Source organism: Vulpes vulpes, chromosome 16 (genome assembly GCF_048418805.1).
Source record: "Vulpes vulpes isolate BD-2025 chromosome 16, VulVul3, whole genome shotgun sequence".
Classification (NCBI taxonomy): domain Eukaryota; kingdom Metazoa; phylum Chordata; class Mammalia; order Carnivora; family Canidae; genus Vulpes; species Vulpes vulpes.
This window is the reverse complement of record NC_132795.1, coordinates 93,086,305-93,113,179: the sequence shown is the minus strand read 5'-3', so window position 1 is coordinate 93,113,179 and position 26,875 is coordinate 93,086,305. Positions and strand designations below refer to the sequence as shown.

At 51.2% G+C, this 26,875-nt stretch overlaps 2 protein-coding genes across 6 annotated transcripts in view; one reads left to right on the top strand and one right to left on the bottom strand.

Annotated features, from left to right (window-relative positions):
* The window catches only part of RAB1A (RAB1A, member RAS oncogene family), a 27,592-nt gene extending 25,683 nt beyond the window's left edge, over positions 1-1,909 (top strand). The window contains exon 6 of the mRNA XM_026017821.2: positions 61-1,909. Coding sequence (XP_025873606.1) covers positions 61-258 — 198 coding nt within the window. The 3' untranslated portion in view covers positions 259-1,909. The remainder of the gene's footprint in view (positions 1-60) is intronic.
* CEP68 (centrosomal protein 68) lies at positions 1,746-26,875 on the bottom strand. 5 transcript variants are annotated; one of them, XM_072740998.1, is made up of 8 exons: positions 26,744-26,875; positions 15,748-16,153; positions 12,779-14,233; positions 11,473-11,595; positions 9,057-9,153; positions 5,972-6,148; positions 5,055-5,124; positions 1,746-3,972 (listed from the first exon to the last, which is right to left on the bottom strand). In XM_072740998.1, the coding sequence occupies exons 2-8, from the start codon at positions 16,108-16,110 to the stop codon at positions 3,948-3,950; spliced, it is 2,310 nt and encodes a 769-aa protein (XP_072597099.1). In that variant the 5' UTR covers positions 16,111-16,153; positions 26,744-26,875; the 3' UTR covers positions 1,746-3,947. The 5 variants fall into 5 exon arrangements, 3 of the variants coding, with proteins under 3 accessions (XP_072597099.1, XP_072597101.1, XP_072597100.1); XM_072741000.1 differs by having other exon boundaries at positions 5,976-6,148; positions 26,744-26,867; XR_011997714.1 differs by lacking the exon at positions 1,746-3,972 and having other exon boundaries at positions 4,288-5,124; positions 11,321-11,595; positions 26,744-26,867.

Genomic DNA, 26,875 nt, shown 5'->3' with positions numbered 1-26,875 from the left:
TAGAAATGCACTAGGTGGGAAAAAATTGTCAGTGTTAATTAAGCCTTCCTATTCTCTTAGGAATTTGCGGATTCCCTTGGAATTCCATTTTTGGAAACCAGTGCTAAGAACGCAACGAATGTAGAACAGTCTTTCATGACGATGGCAGCTGAGATTAAAAAGCGAATGGGTCCTGGAGCAACAGCTGGTGGTGCAGAGAAGTCCAATGTGAAAATTCAGAGCACTCCGGTCAAGCAGTCAGGTGGAGGTTGCTGCTAAAATTTGCCTCCGTCTTTCTCTCACAGCAAAGAATTTGCAATCTGAACCCAAGTGAAAAAACAAAATTGCCTGAATTGTACTGTATGTAGCTGCACTACAACAGATTCTTACCGTCTCCACAAAGGTCAGAGATTGTAAATGGTCAATACTGACTTTTTTTTTATTCCCTTGACTCAAGACAGCTAACTTCATTTTCAGAACTGTTTTAAACCTTTGTGTGCTGGTTTATAAAATAATGTGTGTAATCCTTGTTGCTTTCCTGATACCAGACTGTTTCCCGTGGTTGGTTAGAATATATTTTGTTTTGATGTTTATATTGGCATGTTTAGATGTCAGGTTTAGTCTTCTGAAGATGAAGTTCAGCCATTTTGTATCAAACAGCACAACCAGTGTCTGTCACTTTCCATGCATAAAGTTTAGTGAGATGTTATATGTAAGATCTGATTTGCTAGTTCTTCCTTGTAGAGTTATAAACGGAAAGATTACACTATCTGATTAATAGTTTCTTCATACTCTGCATATAATTTGTGGCTGCAGAATATTGTAATTTGTTGCACACTATGTAACAAAACAACTGAAGATATGTTTAATAAATATTGTACTTATTGGAAGTAATATCAAACTGTATGGTGATAAGTATTGTTTTAATTCTTACGGTTAAAGGGAAATAGAGCCTTGCATTATTTATACTCAAAACAGCCATTTGTGTGTGCAACCAGGGCACTCGTAGACCTATCTTAGAGCAGCATCCAATATGCTTTCCAGATAATAATACCCAGTAAATGACCGAGGGAGGCTTCTGTGCTGTGTAGGGATTTAACCAAGCCTTAGCGGTTCAGGGAGACTAAATTGTATGGAAAACAAGTTTAGAATGTATGCTAGCTAGTCTGTTATCTCTGCTCCTTCTCTGAAACCATCCGAAATGGCTTCATCGATCAACATTTCGTTAATTCTTCTGTGGTAGAGGGGAGGTGGAAAGCAGCACACCTTTCCTAACTGGCCAGTGATCAGACGAACGTGTGTGCTGATATTGTTTCTTCCATGCTCTGAGTCACGTGTCAACTATTTGATCCTCCACAACTGTGTAATTTAGGTTGGAGGAGAGTTAAAGCATTAAAGTAGAAAACAGGAAATTTACTATTGATTGCCCTAATTTTAGGAACTATATCCCTAAAAATTAACTGAAAACACAAATGCTGGGTGGGAATGATAAATGAGAAAAATGTATTTATTTCAGTGGAATTTTGCACATGTGAAAATTTTGTTAAATAGGACCTTAAAGATCCTAAGGTTTGCTTTTATGGTGGGAAACAAGAGTCTTGCTAACGATGACATTTTGAGGTGATAGATGTCAGAGATTGTTTCCTTGGGGTTGAAATAGCAGCCAAAACACTTTCTCTACTTAGGCGCTTGGGATGTGGCTGTTGGCAACACATTTTATGGTGGGATCTTTAATCCAATGATAAAATTTAAACGAAAAACAAGCCGAAAATGATAGGTTTCTTTATTTTCACTAAACAGGCAATTGAAATACATGGTACAAAAATAAGTGGTAAGATTATTGTAAAATGAAATGGACAGAATAAATATTCAATTTAATTTTCCATCTATGAGAATTTCACAATAAAATCATAGTTTACTTTGTATTATAGATGTGCTTGTTGGATCTATTCATCCTCGCATAAGGCAACTGAAAAAAAAAATCCCTCAAGTTACCAGTAGTTATTTGGGTGAAGATTTTTTTTTTTAATGCTTTGAAGTTTTGGTTTTTCCCTTAATGATGTAGTATAGAGGGGGAAAGGACTCAGAAACTATCTTCTAAAGTAGACGAATGCTACAAATGTTAGCATGATGCTGTGCACTTCAGTTTCATACAGCAAGTTGTTCAAACTGGCAGCTTATTGGTGAGTTAACAAGAAACATTACATGAATTTAAGATATAAGCATATTTACATACTTATGTAGTCTTGAAAAATCTAGTGTTCTTTCCCCCATGGCAGTCAAGACTGGGGCTTACCACAAGATGTTTCAGCATGCTTCACTATTTGCTTTTATGCATATGACAATAAATGCAGTTCAGAAACAAATATATTCCCATTTCTACTCCCATTTTCAAGTACAAACACCTCAAGGTACTATGGGCTTTAACAATTCGCTCATTTAATAAGGGGGAATTCCCACTTGTCATTTTAATGTCAGTGGTTGCCATGAATTAGCTTACCGAAGTGGGGTGTTCTAAGCCCGAGTGGTTGCGGTCTCTGGGAAACTCTTGTAGAATGATAGCCATTCTGGCCTGAGCAGGAACTTCCTGTTCTTCTACCTTGGACTGAAGTCTCTAGCATACATGTTGCCACTGCAGCGTAGTTTACATCATCCATTCTTGATGTTCCCGTTTAAGCTCCTAAACAGTTCTATGTTGCCAGCGTTGCCTATTCGTGGAGTTGCAACACGAACCCAGGTCTTACTTGGTGCTACCCCTTCCCTGTGGACTTGAATCTGTTTACTGACAGGGACTGCTAGGAGACGTTACTACAGGTAAACTCGGGCTCTTAAAACTACTGTTCTGTCAGTGTGAGCCACTGCCGTGCCGTCTGCCCCAACCCAGCCGTGTCCATGAGCGTCTTCCTAGGCTGAAACCACTCCAGCTGCAGTTTGAGGGACAGCCTTAAACTTCCCAAGGCCCTGCTGCACGTAGACTTAATGCTGTGCTGAGAACCCTTCCGTGGCACAGCTGGGTGCAGAGTACCTTCAGAGTCACACCTTATTTCAAAGGAGATGAACAAAAATATTCTAGGTCATCTCTGAATAAAGTAATACTTTCTTGGGAATCAGGTACTCTGAAGTGAAATACTGTCCTGTCTGCTGAAGCTGGTAGCTGTTAGGTTGGATGGGAACAGGATGGCGTGGTCAGCATTCACTTGCTGTAACATTGGCCAACTTTGTTTCCCTAGAGTTATCTTCGAGGGTTTTTTTTGTTGTTGTTATTGTTTTTGTGTGAACTACCAGAAACATCTATCAGATACTAGTAAATTCATGAGTTTAAAGCCTCAGGGCTATCCTGTAACACGGAGTAGAAAGGCATGTACCGATTTATAGCCACGTCCAAGAGAAGTGAAAAAGATCAATTTAAGAGACCATTAGACATACCTGCCTTTTTAAAGCATTTGTAGATTTTTAAGAATGTTTTACCAATATAATTATTCACTCTGGAGATGTTTTGTTTTGTCCTTTTTAAATCTCACTGTGGAACCAAAATTAACATGGAGCTAGCAGAGTCATGATACAGTTTAAATCTGATCGTGCCCTTGCTCACTGGTAAATCCTACCATAGCAGCAGGCACTTGAAATGTAGTGCATTTTATATAGTTTACTTCTGTAGTGAGTCTTTAAATAGTATTAGAATTTAACAGCTGCTTTCCCAGTGGCAATAAAGTCAGAGATTTTAAACCAGAAAAGTCACAGTAATAGGACTTTAGGTTCATATGGAGGTTAGATGACATAGTGTTATGATTATGTGGCCCCAGAACTAAAGTCCTAAACGTCTTTTAAAGAAGGTAAGTTGCATTATTAAATATTTTGTTCTGAGGGAAGGTCAAAGGTCTCATTATTATATGAGAATAATCGTTCTAATGTCACTGTTAGGTTCAAGATGACTTGTTCATTTTTCATTATAAACATGAGATCTTCCTTTAAGAACTCTCCTCAAGTGAGAATCTGGAAGCAGTTTGAAAAAAAGATCTTTAAGTGCTTATCTCACATATATTTCAGTGTGAAGAATCCTTTCCTGACATCTTCACCCACTGTAATACTAGAAATACGTGGGGGGAAAATGTGCTTTCCTCCTTCCATCTTCATTCATGGCACAAGAGAAATTTTTTAAAGGTTTTTTTTTTTTTTTTTTTTTTTGCAGACTCCGCAGCAACAGCTGATCGTTCTGCATTAGAAAGCTACAGAACTAATGCTTTAAATGATCCACGGATTTTTTCCCATCAGGGTACAGGTCACTCTCAAGCAATGAAGAACTTCCCCTTTTTGTTTCACTTCTGGCAGCCTTAGTTTCCGTAGTTAACCAGGCTGTGTGGTCCTATCCGTGCCCTTCTCTTCCCTGATCTTGAGCCACTCTTCCAAGGGAGAGTAGGAATGGAGCAATGCGTCCTCTGGGAGGTACCCCGGAGGTGTGGGGGATCAGGCCACGGTCCTGCAGAAGCTCAGTGGCAGTTCCCTAAGTCTTGGACACATTTCCGTTTACAGTATTAGGCAGGCAGATGGTGCCCCACTAAGCCCTGAAGAAACCTTAAAAGGTGTCTTAACAGCCCAGAATAAATTTGTTCAGAACTTTCTATTAATTTGGAGATTTAAAGTCTCCTCTAAAATCTTCAAGAGGGATTTATAAACCTAAGCTTAATTTTATAAAAAAGACCCAAGTGCCTGGCCAGTGACTCATTTTTCCCAGCCTCTTGGGTCTTGCGGTATGCCTGAGAATACCAAGTATCTGGTGCCTTCTATCACGTGAACCTTCTTCAAATGACCTCAGCACGTGGACTATTTCAGGAGCCCTGATCTTTTTAATTGGATAGAGGGGAATGAAAGATCTGTAAGCCTTATTAGCCTCATTTTATCAAAAACTGCAAAACTACATGCTTTTGTAGAGAAGCACCAAAAGGAAACCTCAGTTTGGAAGGATTCATCTTAAATAGTAACTCAGTAGCCCTTACTTCAGGGAGAGAAAGGCATTTTTTAAAGCTAGTACATTAGAGTTCAGTTTCCCCTTGACTTCAGTGTTAAATGGTTCTTACAAGGGCTTCTTGGAAGTTTCCCACCAGCCAGGTTTTAGTCGACAGATTACATCTCTGCTTGAGAAGGTGCCTGAAAGAGAAGGGGACACACTTTTTACAGGTGGGATGCTGCAGAGGAAGAAGTGACAACAGCAATCACTTGTATTCATTTTAGACCTGAAATGACCATTGCTCAAATCTCGGAGGCAAGTACAGGGATTCCCTCCTCTTGACATACCTTGATTTTATCCTTCATCCCCTCTTGGCTACAGTGAATTGTCACCTAGGAAGTCTGTGAATTAAGCGCCACATTCTGGTTGTGGGAGAGGAAGTTTCAGAGAAGGTATGGTCCAGTTGTGGGAACGCGCGGAAAGTGGCACAGCGGCGATCCCACACTGGGCACCAAACCCCTCTGCTCTTAGCTCCTCTTCCTGATTTTCCCAAAGATCAAAAGGAGGTTGTACTGTTAGGTCTCTAGGGCATGTGGCCCATCTCCCCCCGGCCCTGTCTGCCAGGCAGTGTGCCGAGACCACTGCTGGGAGGGAGGGACGGGCACCTGGTGCTGGGGCTGCTGGGGACGGGGCGCCCCAAGAGCCTACAGAGCACGTGGCCTGATGGGCTGTACTGGAGGCCGACGCCGGCTGACTGGCTTAGGGACAGAGCTTTGCCCCTGTTGTCTGTAAGGGATGGGGGTGAAGGGATGGCCACAGAAGTGTGAGCGTGGGGCACCCTGGTCCCAGGCAGGCCACAGGCAGGGGTGAAGTCAAGTCCTGGGAAGCACCGCCCAACCTCCCTCCAGTGATAAGGGCCTTCTAGCTTCTCTTTTGTTTCGACAGCCCTTGGTTCAGCAAGCATCTAGGAACTAGCCAGCTCTCGGAGCAGGAGCTGTGTGCCCTAGGCCAGCACCGGGGCCCCTCACCAGAACTTGGGGTGCTTACTCACGAGACTCAGCCCTCTCACATCCGGGCTCCCACGTGCTGCTGGCGAGTCGTCAGGCATGAGGGTGCAGCCAGCCAGCACGTCCAGAGAGGCTAGGATGGCGTCGTACAGGCGGTCTGCATGGTCCTCCAGCTCACTGGGCTGCTTCGAGATTCTCCCAAGGACATCCTTCAGCACTGACAAGTGAGGTGCAGAGCAGTTAGGCCAAAAACCAAAACCAAAATACAACATGTAAGTAATTGTCTTCTCTAAAGAATCCCCGAGGGGTGTAGCATTTTACACAAAATAGGAACGTGGCGATAGTTTCAGGATGTTCAGGCTCTTTAACAGTGACTCTAGGGACTGCTGTTGCCGAGGATCTGTTCCCTCCTGATTAGGGCCAAGAGAATTTCAGGAGCTCCTCTTTGGATTTACCTGGTTCACACAAAGGCACACAAGCGTGACTCTGGTGACGGGTGTGCTCTGGCTTTCGGAGTCCTGCCGCAGGGCACGCCCAGATCCCGAGGAGCAGGCTCCCCAGAATGGCAGTCCAAGGCCAAGATGGGGACACTGGCTCTGGCTGTCAGGGGCTAACAGCTCCCGCGGGGGCGGGAGGGCATCTGGGGCTCTGCCTGCATACGGGTCACCTGGGAATGATCTGGGGATGCCTGTGAACCTCAATGAGCAGACTTCAAAAGAAAATCCTCTGAAAGCAGGCGAATGAGCTTAGCGAGGTGCAGATTCCCCCCACCACCCCAGACGGGCCAAGTGCTCCCCCGAGGAAGGAATGGGCCACGTTTGGAGTGAACCACACACATCAGGCTTGTTCTCTCGGAAACCTTATTTCCTTTGTTAAACACAAAGGCTGCCTTGGCTTCCTGAGCCTTTATCAGCCGCGTTCTCTCGCTCTCCAGCTTCCTGCTGCGGCCGCAACATCTGCCAGCAGCGGAAGGGAAAGGGGAAGCCGCCCCTCTGCAGCGGATGCGGGCGGCGGGTGGCAGGGTGGGACCGGGCCGGGAGGGGACCTCAGCACTGGGGGAGCCACTGCCGCGGGCCCCGCTGCCAGGCTGCGCCCTGCCCTCCTGTGTGTTCGTCAGTGGGATTTGGGGGACCTTTCTTTTCTTTCTGAACTTTTACTGTACTATGTTAGAGTATTCGGTGGGGGCCAAGTAAACAGAAAGCTGGGCCTGAGAATGAAATCTTTCACATTCAGACTTCCTTCCATGGTGTAGCTGCCTCCATACACACAGGAGCCTGGTTCGGCTTCACGCCCACAGGTTCCAGTGGCGTGGGTCCCAGAGAGGACTGGGCACATGTGCGCCGAAGCAGTGAAAAGGCCAGTGCTGTCCACGGGGAGGCCTCTGGCAGAGGCTGAGAGACATTTTTGGGGGGTAATGAATGTGCTGCTTGTCCCTACGGTTCTGCTTGTGACTGACGATTCTGCTTGTGGCTGATGAGGAAAACCGGCTGCAAAGCTGGGAAGGGGTGTGTGTGCCCTGGAGAGTGCCGAACACTCGTGCCTCTAGCTGGGGAACCCTGTGACGGTCACGGGGAACACCCATCTTCATGTGACACTCAAGTTCCCGGTCAGTCCAGCAGGGGATGGGGGGGGGGCAAGGGGCCCATCTCCGAAAATCACAGGAACCTCGTATGTCTCACATTATGAGACCAGGGCAAAGGGGGACGTTCTTACTCCAGATTAAGCACTGAGAAGTATTACTGGGTTGGTTTTTAAGCGAAGGTGCAAGAGCCTCCTAAGAGGCCCATTGTTACAAGTGGCCCTTCCAGCTCAGGCCCCGCACTTGCAGCAGGGGAGGCAGCAGCGAGGCAGCAGCGTAGAGGGCTGGGGTCCAAGGCCAGTTCACAGCTCTGAGATGGGGGTGATAACATCATCTCACAGGGCTCTGATTAAACGGGAGGAGACCTGATGTTAACCGTGTCAGCACAGTGTCTGGTGCACGGCGTTCAGTGTAACGCTCATGGTGTTACAAGTAGCAGAGGAGCCTGACATACTGAATTTCTGGCCCAATAAAACCGAAAAAATCCTAGTGCAAGAACTGAAACAAAGGCCTCCTGCAGGCAAGGGATTGCCAAGGGTTCCCACAATCCACCCTGGGTAATCGCTGCCCTGCCACAGCCCTTCGGAGGCTCCCTGTCCCTCTGCCTGTCCCCAGTTCTCAACCCACTTTTCTCCCTAGGGGCTATGTGGCAAGTCTGGAGGTATTCTGGGTTGTCACAACTGGAGAGAAGGCGGGGGTGACTGGTACCTAACGGGTGAGGCCAGGGATGTTGTTACACGTCCTGCAGTGTGAAGCACAGCCCTCCTCACAACCACCATGCGGCCCAGAAAGAGGACACTGCCGGTGTGAGAAACTCTAGCAGCTCCCTAACATGCTCCCCCACTTCTGGTGGGGACAGGCTATCTCAGTGCCTCTCCAGCAGGAGGGTCCCGCCCAGCTTTGCTCCCGTGGGTTCTTTCCAGCACGAGCCCCAGCTCACTCCAGAACTGAGGCCTCACACAGATGGAATGTCACAGCTCTTGCGTGCTTAGACTCACAAGAAATCAGGGGCCGCTCCGGGACCTCCAGTTCTTGCTCTAAATGAGCTCATCCTCCACTGCCCGTGTGCCCCCAGCAAGGGCAGGGCCACCTGCAACTTGCACCCTGCGGGCTTGGCGTGCTCCTCGTCTGTGATTTTACATTTTCCTAAACCGGGAGCCTGCAAAATGAACTCAAGCCCTTCCTCTCATCGGTGCACGGCTTCTTTGAGTCTGTGCCCTTAGAACCGAGGGCTCTCCAACACGGAACCACAGATGATGAGAGGGGTCCGGCCTGTGCTGGGGAAGGAAGGGAGCCCCCGAGGGCCCCCTGGATGAAAACCAGCATTCCCACACAGGTCCCTACCAGGGAAAAGAGGGCGGTCCTTGCACGCCCGGCTCGCCGCATGGCTGGGGGACAGGGATGCCGTGAAGCCTGGCAGGCAGTGGGGACCTACGGCAGCAGTGCAGACGGAGGCGCTCCTGCACTACTGGATCCTTACCAGGGACCCTGTGACCCCTGGACCTGCTGCTGGGAGGGAGGGAGGGAGCTCTGGCTCAAGTCTCACCTGGGGTGTTCTCCAATAGGCACTGAAGAAGAATCTCCCCTTTCTGCACAACGCTGTCCGTCAGGGACTGGTGTTCATCTAGATCTTTCTTAAATTGCTTAAAGCATGTGAGAAGAGAGAAAAGAAAGAAAAACCTTCGTTACTATTGTTTTGTAAAACTTACTCAAAATGATCCTTCGTAGGGGTAGCTTGACTCCCCTCTCACCTGGAAGACAAACCCGCCCAACCTTCAGAATTCCCGAAGTAAACAGGACATTAGTCTAACTTCACCTTGAATTCAAAGTAAATCCAGACTCAGTCCTTTTTTTTCTGTTTACAGTTGGACAAAACAAAGAGTTTCCTTTTCCCTAGCAGAGCCTGGTTGGTGAACAGCTTGGGGGTCGGGGTTTCTTTAAGCTCACAAGGCTAAGGGATTCCCCAAACACGGGGCCTTCTATGCCAATGGGCCTGGTAAGAGCCGCCAGAGGTGCCTTCACCCACCACCCTCCGTGTTAGCTCCTGCAGACCTGGGGCCTCGGGAGGGAGCAGGGAAGCTGCGAGTCTCCCAAGTAGCCAGTTTGTTTCCCCCTCGTGGGTAACTGGGAACCGAGCCCTGTCATCCTCTCTGATGTCCCTTTAGACACTAAGATGTGTAAAGTCAAGTCCACGATGAGCTTTAGGCACAGAACCTGGTGGTTCACATTCTGGAGTCAGAATTTTACTCTTGGATTATTCTCTCTTCCTGTCTTTAGTTTTCCTTTGCTCTAATACCTGTACTTATTATTTTATTCTTTGGTATCTTCTGTAGTTTATATGCTGCCATAAGCCCACTGTGTTAAGCCAAAGCATAGGAGACCGTCACGATCAACAATATGTGTGCACACACCTGCTTGCCTGAGGTATCAGAGCAGGGGTCAAGGGGCCCCCACATACGCAGAGACGTGCACCATTCCGCGTGGGGAATGGGCTGACTGTGGTTCCACCACGAGACACAGCTGTGCGGGTAACACGGGGGCTAGTGTTCACTGACTTGTGAGGGTAACTCCCAGCTCACCAAGCAAGGAAGCTGCTCTGGCTAACCTTCCAGTTGAGGCCGAGGAGAGAGTGTGGGGATAAAAGGGAGGGAGAGACTTCTATTTGGCAGCTGCTGTGACAGGGATGGGCCTGAGGCACTCTGGAGAGACCACCCGGTAGTCAGAGGGCAACTTCCAGGCATTTCCTCTCTCCAGGTGGTACTGCCCAGGGCCCAAGGGGCGAGTCTTGCTCAGCCCAGCACACGCACTGGGGAGCTGCCACAGAAGGCCCCGTCAAGCCCAACCCCCTTCTCCTTCCTCAAGCATGCTCCGGGCCAGGAACCCAGGGCAGCCTCTCTGCACATGGCAGGAAACGGCGCTCCCACTGAGGTGGGACAGCTGACCCATCAGGCGAGGAGCTGGCTCTAAGTTGGAAAACAAAGGACCTCTCTCCTGCCAGGGTGTGGTGGGAGCTGGGGGGCTGGCTGCTGCTCTGGCATAGGCACATGGAAATCATATCCTCCTCCCAAGGCACCTGATTAGGGTGTAGACATTCAAAGAACTGCCTTAGAAGATCCCTTCTAGACTAGCATCAGCCTCAGACCACATACACTGCCTCTGCTCCTTCAGAAAAGGCGAGAAATGCTTGGCCAACCAGACACGCTAGAGGCCTGAGGGTTATGGTTAGACTTAGGGAAACAATAATTTATCATCCAACTCACAACACTTCTGGGAATGAAGGGGGATCTATTGATCACTATTTCTGAGCAGCAGGCACAAACTATCACTCCAAATACACCTGATCTGAAGTCAAATTAACCAGAACCCACAATTAAAGGGATTTAAAAATAAAACCTTAATGAAAGAGGCAAAAAAAAGAAAAGAAAAGAAAAGAAAACCCAACAAAAAACAAAACCTCCCCAACCCCAAACAAACACACTTGAGAAGCAAATTCTAGTCAGTGCTGGCCAACAGAACGTTCTGTGATGATGGAAGTGTCCCATGGGCACCGTTCACTATGGTGGCCGCGAGCAAACGAGATGCCGGGACACCTGGAATGGAGCCAGCGCAACTGGAAAATATGAATCTTTGACTGACTTTAAATAGTCGTATGTGACTAGTGACTCGTAACGGGCCAGTTCTACACTTAACCCCGGGGACGCTGCATACACTGCACACGTCACCCGTAAGCATACTTGACTGAGGATAGATCTACTTTCTCCAAACTCTGCTTGGTCTGGGAAATAACTCCCACATTTTACAGTTTCTCACCATTAGAAACTTGAGGAAGGCGTCTGATTAGATTTCAGGGCAAGCAGTCACTGCGCCGTAACATACCGAGAATCAGTTATTTGAGCTTTTACACTGTAATCAAGTACTTAGCACTGGCAGGTGCACGGCCAGAAGCCAGGACCGCGAATTACCCGGTAAAGCTGCAGAGAAGACTTGAGACCTGTAAGACTGGACTTGGGTGGGATCAGGTGGTCGGTAACATCCGCCACGTTACGCAGCCAGCGGATCAGCTCCTCCAGCTGACAGCAGAAGGTCTGTGCAGACAAAGCAGAAAACGCGCAGTGTTACTGACCAAACTGCTGCTGGCGTTTCCAAGGCCGGGGGTTCCAGGAGACAGACTGCACCCCCTTCCCCGAGTGCCTCTCCCTGTCCCTGGCCTGTCCCCGCTCCACGACCCCTTCGGTCTCCCTCAGCCTCTGTGCACCGACAACGACAGGCTGAGAAAAGCCCAGGACACACGCGCCTACCCCGGAACCTGACTTGGGTGAGCACCACCACTAACTTTCTAACTGTCCCAGAGGGAAAACATAAAACAAATGACTAGAATGGTGACTAACTTGAACCTATGGCAGGAAACAAGTGAATTAAAGCCACGTATCCCAGCTTTGCACTTGCCTTGGAGTATTTCAGCTGTTATCCCCAAAGAGGCCCACGCTAACATCTGTCCTCCTGCTCCACACCACACCAAGATCACAGGCCCTCGGAGGCCAGGAGACGTCTGCACGGTGGGCTCATGGGTCTCCCGCACCCGGCCTGCTGCCGTGGGTGTGCAGGGCCCGAGTGCCTCCCTGTGGCAGAGACCCACGCTCCCGAGTGGCCTGTGTCAGGGACGATGCAAAGCCCTTGACATGAAATACTTCACATAACCCACACCACATCCCGAAGAGGGAGGCTCCACATTTTACCGGTGAGCAAACTCAAAAGACTGAGCCAAAATTCCAAATACGGCAGAGCCACGATTTGAATTCAGATTCGCCTGATGTGGCCGACGCCACTGCACGGAGCATTCATTCCCCTCCAGACAGGCAAGTATCTACAGGTGTGGTGGCCAGGATGGCCAGGACACTGGGCGCCCCCGACTCCTGCTCCGTGCTCCACCACTTGGTCAGCCGGAGCTCCCAGCAGGCCTACGGGCCGGAGCACCACTTCCCTCTGCCCAGCATTTCCTACAGGCTCGTGAGCACGGACATTCTTCGTGCAACACACCTCCTACCCCTCAGGGTCAAGAGCCCTAGGAAGCAGCACAGTGGCGGTTAGGCAACGGCTGCAGCCCAAGGTGGGCAGTCAGCTAACCCCTCGCTGCCTGGCCTCCGTATCTTAAGGGAGAGCGGTGAAAAGCAAGGGGAGGGCACGGCACAGTGCGGGGCGCAGAGCCGGTGCTCAGTGTTACCGCGAGAGGAGACGCACGTGGAGGCAAAGGCCCCGAGCCCAGTTTACCTTCACGCACTGCACGAGTGATTCTCTTTCCTGCTCTCCCCTCCCGGGAGGCTGCCCTGCGGTATCTGGGTCCCACACGGCTGGCAAGGAGGAGCGCGCTCTCAGCGGCCCGCAGGAATCCCCCAGGGCCCGGCTGCCCCCCAGACCACCTTCCCTGGCCGAGCCCCTCGCGCAGACGAAGGAGCGCAGCAAACGGTGGTCAGAGCCCCCGGGGCCCCCGGGCGCTCTGTGGGCAGCCCCGGGCGGAAGCCGGCCGCGACCCGTGTCCGATGGGAGGGAGGCCGGCCCATCAATGTCCGACACGTCCAGGGAGGTGCGCCCTTCAGCAGCCCCGGTGGGCAGGGTCACCGACAGGGGGACAGAGCCTCGATGGGAGACTAAACTAGAAACCTGCGTCAGCCGAGTGGGCAGGGCAAGATACTCATCGTCGCTTTCTAGTTCCTCTTCTGATTTCCATCCGGACTCCGCGTGGGCAGGCGGCCAGACCCCGGGGCCGGCCCCCTTCTCTCTCTCTGTCCAGGGCAAGGGCCAGCCTCTGTCCCACGTCCTCAGCTCACGCTGCCTGCCCACAGGGAGCCAGTCCTTCACAGCCCTCAGGGCTGGCTCTCCGTTCTCCCAAGGAGCATCCCTACTGCCCGGGGCTCTTGGGGTGGACGCGAGCAGGTTACAAGAGGCCGACCCCACGTGGCTCTGCTTCTGCGGTGTTCCAGAGGGCCGCCGCGTGAGGCTCGGCTCTCTGAGCCTAGAGAAGGGCAGAGCGGAGGCCTCTGCGGACGGGCAATTCTGGGAGCCATTAGTGGGTGATTTCAGGGTACTTGCCGGGGAGACAGAAAAGCTATCGAGGTCTACACCTGAGTCCTGCAGGAGAGGGTCGGCCAGTGTGTGGCTGTCCAGGTGCTTTGGGAGTTGAGGCCCGGGCCTGAGTGGGTAAGTGTAGTCCAGCAGATCTTCATACTCTTTATTTGGGTTCCAGAGCGGGGAGTGGCGGTCGGGGGAAGGAGGCAGGGAGTCTGGCAGCACACAGGCCCAGTACTCGGCCTGGAAGGAGAGGCGCCTCCTGCCCAGCCCAGGAGCATCCACCCCAGATGACGCAGGCTGTGGTGGCCACTGGAGCCGCGGCCCTGGCCCCGCCACGGAGGAGGCCGAGTGGCGGCCAACCAGCTCCAGGGAGGATGAGACTTTGGCAGCGGAGCAACGTGGAGGTCCGACCTCTTCCCGGTGACCCTGGAGACTGCTGCCCGGGGAGGAGGCTCGGCTCCCCAGCAGCCTCCACCGTGGCGGGCAAGGGACACCCGGGCTGTGGGGCTGCTGGCTGAGGTCCGGCGCCCGTGGCCACTCCACAGGGGACGGCTCATCCTCGCTGTGAGCATCGTATCCTGAGCGAAGGCCTGCAGCTCTGGCGACGCTCGGAGTCTGAGGTAGCTCCTCTGAGGCAGAAAGCCTCGTCTCCTCCACCTGCAACAATGAGACAGAAGAAAAAGCTCTGAGGTTAAAACAGCAAACCAAACTTCCCTCCTAGAGGACAACTCTGGATTCTCCTTGGGGCCCGGGTGATAGGAGAGCCCCAGCGATGAGAGTCGACCATCCGGTGCGGGAACCAGACAGCGTGTGGCTGGGCTGCCAGCACGAAGCGCAGCGCGCTCCCGGGGGCAGACCGTGTCCCCACACCGCTCCCATCTCCCCGCAGGTGGGCAGTGGGCACACCACCCATCCTCAGAGAAGCCAGCCCTGCCCTGGGACGCAGCCACACCTGGCAGCCAGGTGACCCCCAGGCCCTGCCCACTCGGCTCACACCTGTTAGCAATGAACAAAGTGAGCCCCTCAACTCAGCCTCTTTATTCTGAGTTTTCATTCTGCTCCATGAAGAACCTGTCCCCTGGGAGGCAGGACAACAGTGGTTAAGGCTGTATGCTTTGGAACCAGACAGACTTGATGCCAACCCAACTGCTACCTTCCAGATGGACGACTCTGGGCCTCACTTCCCTCACCTGTAAAATGGGAATGGTAACGGTACCACTTCCTCAGGACATGAGGATCAAAGCAACTCGCGTGTGAAAAGCCCAGGGTAGGAGCTCAACTAACACCAGGTACCACAATTAACAAGCCCATTCAACAGCCTATTTCTAGGTTTGCTTACTTGCTCCCTGCCTTGCTAAACCTCGGACTCACAGGTGCCCAGGCTCCCAAGCACCCCTGACTCCCAGGCAGACGGGCCCAGCCGCGTTCTCTCCCAGTCACGCTCATAGGAGAGAACGGCATGGGAGGAGCATGCTGCAGCCAAGGCCCCAGTGACGGCGAAGACATCAAAACCATGCCCGTGGCAGGCCAAGCAGAACACAACAGGATGTCAGAGCTGGCAGGGACAGATCATCCAGGTCACTTTCCCAATTATACGGAGGGCCTGAAAGATCTGGTGATATGCCTGGGGTCACAGAGTGAAGCCATGGGACTTGACCAGGCAAAGCTTCCAGGCAGTCAGGGAGGCCCAAGAAATTCTTCTTCCCCAGGGACAGTGCCCCCCAGCACGGGGGCTCCACGGCTCTGCCAGGTGCCCTGGGTCCCAAGGGATATAGGCTAAGAGCTCAAAGGAACCCTCTGGCCTGGACCCTCAGGGGCCCCCTGAAGAGCTCAGATCACCAAGTCAGAAACAGGACACAGCTCCCCTATCACAGCTCCCCTGGCCCGGCCCCCTGGGCAACAGGTCGTGGCCACAGCATCCCCAGTCTTCAGAAGGTCACCAGTCATGCTCTTGAGGAACAGGAGATGCTGTGGACAGAGTCCTCTCCCTGGCCCCAAGGGCCAACTCCCCAGGTGAGCCTGTAAAACAGAAATCATCACACCCAGACTCCCCCGATGGCCCAGCTTCTACAGGAACTGGGAAAGCAGGTAAGACAGCAAGAAAACGTGAGTACACACTCCCAAAGGCCCACACTAGTTAAAGCTACAGTCCCATTTGCCTTGTTACCTACCTGGCTTCCCACAGAGTGCAAAACGTCTCTAGTGCCAGTGCCAGCCGGAGGAAGCAGGCAACCAAGAGCAAGCTTAGATCTACCAGCTACTGGCTCCCTGCTGGTGCTGCTGGCCTGTGGCTGGTAGGCTCCGGAGGGGCTGGAGCCAGCTCCATCACCGCAGGCAGGGGCACACAGTCCCTCCGCTCCCCACACAGGGGAGGCAGCCCCGCCCGCAGCTTCCAGGCATGGTGGCTGCTCCTGCTCCCCGCTCACAAGGCCCGGGATGTCCACCTCCTGCTCCCTGCAGCTCCACTGCCCATAGGATGGGGTCTTTGTGTCTGCGGACGCCTCCACCTCTGCCTTTTCTTCTCCCAAAGCCATGGAGATGTCCCTAAGTCAGGGTTCCCCTGAAGCCTTCAGCTCTCTATAAAATGGGAAAGGAAAAGAAAAAGTTATAACCTCTGCATCTGTGTCCAAGAAACCTTGCTTTTTCATGATTAAGACAGACATTTGCACAGTGAAGGAAACCAGCAACGAAAAGAAAAAGTAACCTACTGAATGGGAGAAGATACTGCAAATCATGCATCCAACAAGGGTTTAATATCCAAATATATAAAGAACTCATGCAACTCAAGGCCAAAAACATAATCTCATTTTTTAAAAATGGGCAGACGACCTGAACAGACATCAGGTGGGCCAACAGACACATGAAAAGATGCTCAACATCACTCATCACCAGGGAATGCAAAATCAAAACCACAATGAGATATCCTCTCACACCTGTCAGAATGGCTAAAATCAAGAAGACAGAAAATAAGTGTTGGTCACGAGGCAAAGAAAAGGGAACCCCTTGTGTGTAAGTTACTATAACTGGTACAGCCACTGTGGGACACAGTATGGAGGGTCCTCAAAAAACTACAACGAGGGCACCTGGGTGGCTCCATTGGTTAAGGTTCCGCTTTCGGCTCAGGTCATGATCCCAGGGTCAGGGGATCGAGTCCCACACGGGGCTCCCTGCTCAGTGGGGGGCCGGCTTCTCCTTCTGCCCCTCCCCCCTGCTTGTGATCTCTCATTCTCTTTCAATAAATAAAATCTTAAACGAAAAGAAGAATATGGAAACAAGGAATGAAATCATGCCACTCATGACAACATGGCTGGACCTAGAGGGCATTATGCTAAGAAAGTCAGAGAAAGACAAATACCACATGTTTTCATTTATATGTGGAGTTTAAAAATCAAAACAAAGACCAACAAAAAGAAACAGACTCATAGAGAACAAAGGAGTGGTTGCCAGAGGGGAGGGAGGTAGGGGGATGAGAGGTGAAGGGGAGTAAGAGATACAAACTTCCCGTTACCAAGGAAGTCATGGGGATGTGCCAGCCAGGTAAGCAAGCCCAGCATGGGGAATAAATACCATCTATAATACTGTGATGGCACCGCATGGGGACAACTGGTGACTCCACTTACCCACCTGTCATGGTGAGCACTGTGGGATGTATACGATTGTTGAACCACTATGTTGTACGTATGAAACTAATATGTCAACTATATTTAAAAAAAAAAAAAGGGACAACCTCTTTTTTTTTTTTTTTGGTCAAAGAAAGAAAGAACAAATGGTGTCTGCTTCCTCCGAGAACATAGGTCCGGCTCTTCCTTGGCTCCAGAGCCCTCCGAAGAGGACACAGTGGCAGACCCTTTTGTCCTCTGCTTCCATAGGGCCAGGACCGGCCGCGGTGCCCAGGCAGCGAGTGCAGGTCCGAGTCAAGGCCAGGCTTCCAGCCGCACTGGCCAAGGCCCGGGGGCTCGAAAGCACCGCAGAAGGGTCCCCGCACAGCTTCCGTGCAGTGCTCTCACGGCAGGCAGCTCCGGCCCAGCGGTGACGGCGCTGCTCTAGGGGGCAGCTCAGGCCTTGGCTGAGCCCACGGTGCCCCCTGTGCCCAGGGGGGGGGGCAGCAGGGTCCTCCCAAGCACGGAAACCCCACCGCGGCTGTAGGCAGGGGCTGCTTCCCATTGTGAGGACGGCCAGGGAGCAGAGAGGGCGCGGTGGCCACTCTCCCCCAGCAGCCTGGTTAAAAGCACCCCGCACCTGAAGCTGTGCAAATGCAGGTGGGCAAAGGCGGCACGGGCTGCGCGGCAGGTGTGCAAGGTGTGCACGTGACAGGGAGATGGGCCACGGACCGGGTGGGCGGGCAGGGGAGAAGCAGGGCAAGCCCCAGAGAGGGAAGAAGGGACAGTGAGGGAGCGGGCTCCGAAAATACAACCGTTTCTTTAAGAGCCTCAGGAATAGCAGAGACCCCACTCCCTCAGCCTAAGGGTCCAGGGGACAACTGGACAACTGCAACGCACCTGGCCGACCTCCAAGCCAGAACTTGGACAAAAATACCCTCGCTTACTCCGAAGCCAGGAGCTAATGTGACAGCAGGAGGTGCTGGGAGCAAAGGGGAAGCAGCTCACCCCACTCGACCCTGGGAAGCAACTGGGTGGGCACCACCACCCCGAAGGCAGCCACACCACAAAAGGGTCCCCTCTGTCCGCCTGGGCACACGAGGCTCTGGGCCCGTTCCAAGGCCACCCCAGAGAAGGGCAAACACACTTCACACGTACTCACGTCTCACAACCACTGCTGGGGGCAGAAGAACAATTTTTTTGCACAGTAATAGGTGGGTGAAATAGGAAATGCGCCGCAGATCTAAGTCTCCAGTCCTCACTCAAACAAGTACACACGCAGGTGTGGTAATAACACCGACATTACGACAGTGCCTGGTGCCCAGGGTACACAGAGTGTCAGCGGGTGCCATCAGTGTCATGGGGGGCACAGAATCAGTGTGACGAGTCACCTTACAAACAACAAAGGAACCCAAAAAGGGGGAGCAAAAGCAGCCAGCATTTCACAGGACAAAGAATATTTACTATTAGAGACTCCCATAAAAACAGGCGAATGGTCCCATCATTCTGTGTGTGTCTCTCACCTCTTGATGCACAGGCAAACACAAAGTCTCTTGCATCCTTCTCCCTCTTTACATAAAAGCAGCACACTGTACAGGACATCTTGCTCAGAATGTTTTCTTTCTTCTTCTTTTTTTAAAGTATCTTGGAGACCTTTCCTCAGCAATACACAAAAAGAGAGCTTCCCTTCCTTCACACCCCTGCCCAGCTCTGTATTCCGCCCTCTGGTTTATTTCACTGGTCCCTTAGGGGTGGATCCTGGGGTTATTTCCAATCTTTCCTTACAAGCCATGCAGCAAGGAACAACAAAGCACCTAGCGGAACCACCAAGTGCACACAGCCCTTGTGTGCATGCTGGCACGTGCACAGCACCAACATCCACAAGTGCAACTGCTGAGGTGAAGGCCTGCACATACTCTGGCATATACTGTCAGGTGGTTCTCTAAGGGGTGGCACTGATTTACAACCCCCCCCCCCTGCCAGCCGTATGTGAGAGTGAGTTTCCCACTGGAGGCAGGTCCCCCATCTCCCTTCACAGAGGGACAAACCAAGGCTGAGAGAGATGCAAATTCAGGACTGTAGGACTCCTGAACCCAAGCTATTTATGAACCACCAAGGGAAGTTACAAAGCAGATGAACACATGGAGGAGAGGGAAGAGGTGAAGGACAGAGAGATGAGCCACCAAGTCCTGCTGAGACAGGTTTTCACGGAGCCCCAGCCTCACCTCGTGGCTGCTTAGGAAGCTACACATGAAGATCATCGCTGAGTCCATCAGCTGGAAAAGTATAACCTGCAGCCCCCAATTTCTACTTCTTGCTCCATTCCTAGAAATTCTCTCAGTGGCCAGAATCAGGCTGATGGGTGGCTAATTCTCCTTTTGCCTGCTTTCCTGTTCCACTAAGGAGTGTGGTCTTGTGACTGGGGCAGGAGTAAGACGATGCTATGGCAAGAAAAGGGTACAAACAAATGATCTGTCTTTATTTTGATGATGTAGTTTTTATGTCTTGTCTGGACTCATTCCTTAGGAAAGAAGGTATCCACTTATCCTGGGGGTGAGCAGTGGTGAGCTAGAATTATAAGCTATTCAGGAGACACCTCCAGGTAATTTTCAAGTGTGCAGACAAACCTGAACTAGGTTAACACTGTCACCAGAGGCCCTTCTGCAACCAGGTAAGATGGTCTGAAATAATGATTTTCATGGAAACGGTGCCTCGGAAAAGGCAGGTTTATTTTCTCAGTATGGATAAACAGTCTCTGCGTAATCTTACTTATTAATCTGCCTGGCAAATCGTGCCCCCTCCAACCACACAAATTATGAGAAGACAGATACATGGGAAAGAAAAGAATTAACAGCGGTCCCCGAGAGCTAATTCACGGCGTATATAAGACGCTATGCAATACAAACGGAGAAATCGACTGGGATAGAAATAATCAGGGAAAACTCCTTGTAGTAATGACTGTTGAAGGCAAAGACATTTTTAAAACATTACCATGAAGTGGCCTAGCAAATGCACAAATTTCAGACTTCAGGGTTCCATCCTGCCTGCACGGGCCAGGTGGGCATCTCCATGAAGAAGGCCCAGCCCTCATTTCCATAGGTTTGTATTTTACACAGCATTCCTTCTACCCTCCTGGGGTGAGGGTAGACGTGGGGATTCTGCGTGGACACTTCTGAGGAGCAGCAGCTTACTCCTTTTCAAATGGACTGCTCTGGATGATGACAGGACTTGTGGTACAGGACCAGCACTGTCCCCCGAGGCAATGGCTTCACAGAGCCTGTAACTTTACGTCGGGCCTTCCTGCTCGGAAATCATGTATTTTCCAGCGCTCCTATAGACCAGTGGCTCCAGGAGGGGCCGAGGCCTCAGCCGGTCTCCTCCCTAACAGGGAGCACGAGCACCACACGGCTGGAATGAGTCTCAGAGCACAGACAACGAACGGCGAACTGAACCCGCTATCTGGGAAAGGTCTACACACACCACAACTGGCCAAACCAAGAGACAGGCCGCATAAACTTCAGGGTATTCTAGTGACCACCCGTACTTTGCTATTAAAATTCTCGATGAGTCCCCGGCAGAGGCCACATGACCACCAGACGTATATAATTAGGAGTGACGTAGGCCTGGCACGCACTTGCCCTGCAGTAAAAATATGCTCACACGTCACATATGTGGCAACGCCAACTCTGTAAGCCTGGACACCTGACCCTTCTTGGGATCTGCGGCGCCACCCTCGTGTAGTCCTGTCACAGCTGCCAGGGCTTCCTCCCACCCGCTCCTATCCAGGAGGGGAAGGAGGACCACGAATTAGGAGAGAGGACACTCGTCTCTCTCTCTTAACTAAACCATCCTGATAAAGGAATGATCAACCAGGGAGCAAGCCTCTTTTGATCAGAAAAAGGACCATCTCTCCCCGCCCCCTCCCCATAAAGGACTATCTCCAGGATACCTTAAATCACGACCTCCCTTTGAAATAATCTGATCTACAACCACTTTGCCAGGGAAGCTGTGTTCGGGCAAGGCCCATCTCTGTACCCGGTGCACACAGCCAGCCACCTGCACTGGCTACACAGGCGGTATATCACTTGAGAGAGCAAGTCCCACCAGTTCAGGGGCCAAAGGCCTCAAACTCCTGCGTTTTCACAGGGGGCCACTGGCATAAGTGCTGAACGCTGTGCACACACAGTGGCAGAGGCTGACCACAGAACCAGACAAAGAGGCTCTTAGTACAACAGCTCTTTCTCTAAAAACAGGAAACTGCCAACAAGGAAAGGGAAGGAAGCAGGGTAGGACCCAACATTGTCAGGTTGCTGGCAAGTTTCTGGGGGAACTAGATTTATGGGAAAGAAGCTTAAAGGCAGAAGCCCATGATGTGGGGAGGCAGCATGAGAGGGGGTACATACATAGGTGGGGGAGGCCAACAAAAGGGGCAGTCACAAGTGGCCAGGGCCTGCCTCAGAGCAGGGCGGGTGCCAGGAATGTCGTGGCTAGAGGTCTGAGACCCGCCGACAGCCAAGAGCAATCATTATTCCACCTGCTGCCTCCCTGGCTGTTCAGCAGACTTCAGCCCCCAGGTCCGACAGTCTTCCACACCAGCCCCGTCTTGTGTCCACCTCCTCTGAAGGTCAAAGCCAAGTAAAAAGAAGAGGCTCAGAGCTATGGAGGGCAGACAGGTTTCCCGGGGGGGGGGGGGGGGGGTGGTAATGGGCCACTGCCATCCCCAGAGTGCTCAGGCACCAGCAGCCTCTTTCCTTTTGCTCTCAGGGCAACTTCCCTGTGTTTTGCTTACAGTCAGAGGGAATCCTCCAGTGCCCAAGAAGGAGCCCCTGGCTCCCTCTAAATCAATATGGTGGGAAAGCTGTAGCCAGACTGTTCCTCTTACTTCCTCCTTCGCTCACTCACGGGCTGGCAAGTGACTGGAACCACCAGACAGCCTTCAGCAAGGCCAGCCGGCTAACTTATCCGCAGGTCTTCAGAAGGCCTTTCAACAGACGTAACTCCCACATCTACAAGGGGCTTGGTTGAGCTTCCAGCCCCCTGTCCACTCAACTGCAAGCTCTCTGGCCTCCTTAGCAGATGGTCCCCATCCAACTATGAGGACGCTGAGGACTCAACATGTTAATAACTATACCCTCTGTTCCCACCAAAGACGAAGGCAGAGAAACAGCTTTCCCTAACAAACATCTCTCCTACCGTCTTTGCAAGCTGGCCCTGAACCACGCTGCAGTTCCACAAGCCACTACTTGTACTGTACTGTGTATTTTCTGTGAGGCAGTCAAGTTACATGTATGAAGACTGATAAAAAAATCTTACTGACAGGAATGTTGCTCACTGTACCAAAGGATGCTCTTTTTGGAGAATGCACTGGAGAATTCTCTTGTCCTGGTAACAAAAACAAGTATTTCACTGAATAGCCCGTTTGTTTTTACTATCAGGCCACACAGGTATTGGCAAAACTGAGAAAATTTTCTTCTTTGCTTTGACTACTAGGAAGCTCAGCACCAAATCTGCAATCCTACCCAAGCAAAAAAAAGCTTAGGACAGAAAGGCACTCACCTTGTATACTAATCTTATCCTTGATTTCCTCTTTTCTTTCAACCTATCTGCCTCAATTCTATTTAAAATCTTGGGAAGATTTTTACTTGGGAAGTAGCTTGGAATGATTTTTCATATCACTTTTTGGAACAAAATATAAGAATTATTTAAAAATAGAACAACATAGGACACCCGGGTGGCCCAGTGGTTGAGCAGCTCTCTTTGCCTCAGGGCGTGATCCTGGAGTCCTGGGATGGAATCCCACATCAAGCTCCCTATATGGAGCCTGCTTCTCCCTCTGCCTGTGTCTCTGCCCCCCTCTCTCTCTCTCTCTGTGTCTCCATGAATAAATAGGGTCTTTGAAAAAAAAATAGAAAAAAAAAATCATAATCTAAGACTTTATCCCCAAACCATAAGAAAACAAAACCTGTTTTTAGCAATATTTCTAAAAACCAAGTGCAGTACTAATGTTAGTACTTTCCTACTCAAAATGTGGTCTGCAGACCAGCAGCATCAGCATCTCAGAGCCTGTTGGGAATGTATATTCTCAGTCCCCACCAGAGTCTTGGAATCATAACTTGCATTTGAACAGGATCTCCAAGTGATTGGTAATGTTTCAGAATTATCAGGTTAGTCAGTAAGCCTGTTTCAGCACGTTGGAAAGAACTACTACAGTGGCTTTACAACCATTCACTGAGTTTTCTTTTTAAAGATTTTTATTTATTCATGACAGACAGAGAGAGAGAGAGGCAGAGACACAGGCAGAGGGAGAAGCAGGCTCCATGCAGGGAGCCCGATGTGGGACTGGACCCCGGGTCTCCAGGATTGTACCCCGGGCCAAAGGCAGGGCCAAACCGCTGGGCCAAACCGCTGGGCCATTGGGGCTGTCCTAAGATTTTTATCTTAAAAAAGTAATCCCTACAGCCAAAATGGGGCTCCAACTTACAGGATCAAGAGTTGCATGCTCTGCAGAGTGAGCCAGTGAGGCACTCCGCTGAGGGACTATCCTACACCAGGGCACACTTGAGAAGGAAATTTATGGTCCTTGTCATTGAAGTCTTTGCAACAGGACATGAGAAAAAGTTCACACCTTATAGCAGGTTTTTAACAGCTAATTATAGTATGTCACATCTGGAAAGGAGTCCCCAGAAAGAACCATATTCCCTAGAAAGGATTCAAGATTCATTATGGCTACATTAAAAACAGAGTCAGAGCCCAGGATTCTCCTGTGATAGTTACAAGTGAAAAGGAGAAGGTATTTGTTTTGGAGACTCCAAACAATTTAAGAAAAACTGACATGTCAAGGGGATGGACAGCTGGAAGGAAATGCACAACCTAGCCTGCTTCCTGCCTGCAGAAAGTGAGGCAATGTCCCCATGGGTTCTGTTCTATCTGCCACCTCTAGGTCTGGCCAACAGGTCTAAAGCCAACAAGACGACGTCTTCCACTTTTCACAATGTTTGTGAATAACTTCAAAGACAGGAGACGGTTTCTTCATGAGAACAGAATTACATTATAAGGAGAAAAGCCACTCTGAGTCCATCTCCACGAGCTCTGCCTCTCTGAGCCAATCACCCTAAAAATTTCTGTTTTACTCCTCTGCTCTTCTAGGACCATTCTGAATATCAAGGCCACATTAAGAGTATGTCAACTACTACTGTAATATGGTGGTGAGACTCTAAATGAATAACAGATAATCTATGGAATACTTTTACTGTGGGAGGGAGGGGTGGAATTATGAAAGGTTTAAGGACTTAAGATCAAGCAACAGAAAAGGACTAAAAGGCAGAGACCCAGAAGGGTCAAATACTATACAGACACTTAATATTAGTAAACTGATTCAAGTGTCTATTTATTTTTATCCTAACAAACACTAACAGCACCTGAACATTTTCTTTGGGCTGTGAACTATGCTAAGCACTATTTATCAGTATCTTATTTAATCCTCAGAACCCATGGAGTAAGTCCTACTAAAACTCCCATTTTACAGATAAGGACATCGAGGCACAGAGAAGTTAAATGACTTATCCAGAGTTAGTAAAATGGCACATAAAACCTGATTTAACTGAAGAGAGCCGAAAGGCAACTGCTTCCCTAACCTGGGCAGCCTGGGTAGCTCAGCAGTTTAGCGCCGCCTTCACCCCAGGGTGTGATCCTGGAGACCTAGGATCCAGTCCCACTTTGGGCTCCCTGTGTGGAGCCTGCTTCTCCCTCTGCCTGTGTCTCTGCCTGCCTCTCTGTCTAATGAATAAATAACTAAAATCTTAAAAAAAAAAAAAAATTGGTCCTGGGGATCCCTGGGTGGCTCAGCAGTTTAGTACCTACCTTTGGCCCCAGGTGTGACGCTGGAAACCCGGGATCGAATCCCGGGTCAGGCCCCCAGCATGAAGCCTGCTTCTCCCTCAGCCTGTGTCTCTGCCTCCCCCTACCCCGTGTGTCTATCATGAATAAATAAATGAAATCTTAAAAAAATAAATAAGTGGTCCAACAAATTAAAGGAATGAAAATTTTTGTTTTGTCAACTTTTGGCTACACCTCTGGGGTTTTTTTTGTTGTTGTTGTTTTCTTTTGTCTTCAATCACCCAGGCACCGTGCTAGGAGCTGGAGAAACCACAGTACAATGCGATGTGTAAAAAAAACAAAAAACAAAAAAACAAAAAACAAAAAACGGGGAGGCAGCAGAAGGCAGCCTGAAGGAAGAAGTGATTAATTAGCTGTGGGATGGGGAGGAGCTTTTAAAAGTTCTTCGGAAGAGGTGAAAACGGAGTTCTTTGCTCTTTTCAGTACCATGTGGCCTAGAATCGATCCAGGTGAAGGAGAAAAGGAGGATGTGAAGTGGTGACCTCTACTTTTTTTTTTTAACCAAACCTGAGGCAAACTGACCTAGCGCATTTCGTCCAGCATCCTAACAACATCCTTCCCACCCCGGGGGTACTTATGAATACCACCCCTCTCTGTGCAGGCCCCACTCCCCCCACCCCTCCCCGAGCTCCCCTGAGGTCCAACGTGCTGGGGGGCGGGGGGGGGCGCCCTGGCAAGGTTTCTGCTCACTTGTCTGACCAATAAACAACACACCCAACCCAACCCAATAATCATAAAGGACCTGAGCATGTGCATACGCCCCTAGGCTGCTGAGGACAGTTCTGGTGATGCCCGTTGGAAAGGGTGGGGAAAACGGAGTTCTTTGCTCTTTTCAATACCAAGTGGCCTAGAATCGATGCAGGTGAAGGAGAAAACGAGGATGAGAAGCGGTGACCTCAACTTTTTTTTTTTTTTTTAACCAAACCCGAGGCAGACTGACCTAGGGCATTTCGTCCTGCATCCTAACACCATCCTTCGCACCCCAGAGCTAGGAGCTGTTGCAGGTACTTAGGAACAGCACCGCCCTGCGCAGGCCCCACCCCCACCCCCCCACCCCCCACCCCCCACCCCTCCCCGAGCTCCCCGTGAGGTCCAACGAGCTCGGGGGCCCTGGCAAGGCTTCCGCTCACTGGTCTGCCCAACAACACACCCAACCCAACCCAATAATCATAAAGGGCCTGAGCGTGTGCATGAGGACAATTCTGGTGAGGACCGTTGGAAAGGGTGACCCTTAAAAAAAAAAAAAAAAAGAAAAGAAAAAAAAAAAAAAAGAGAAAGCACGACGTTTCCTGCTGTCTGTCGTCGGCAGCTGCCGCGCTCGGGGCACCAGGGAAGCCTCCGTCGTCTCCATCGCTGCTCCCGCGGGAACGACCCCGAGCCGCTGAGAGGCGACCTCCGCGCGAGCCGCCGCCCGGCCCCGGGACCGGGTCCCGCCGGGCGCGCAGGGCTCCCGGGGCTCCCGGGGCGCGCGGCCCCGCCGTCCCGCCCGCAAGGCTGAGGCGGCGGCACGAGGCGCCGGGTCCCCACAGGCCCTTCCCGGCGGCGACGCGGCGGACGCGGGGCCCGGTGCGGCCTCACAGCCCCTGAGGCGCGGCGGGGCCGCGGGGGCCGGGCCGCGCGGGGGGAGGCGGCGGAGCCCCGGCCCCGGCCCCGCGCGCGGGCGGCCACCTACCTCGCCTCGAGCACTTCGGGGCCCGCGGCGGGCCTGCGGCGACAGCGGGCGGACGCGGCGGCCCCGACGCGGGGTCCCAGGCGGAGACCGCGGCCCTCACGCCCGAGCCCGCGGCGTCCGGGGCGGGACCGC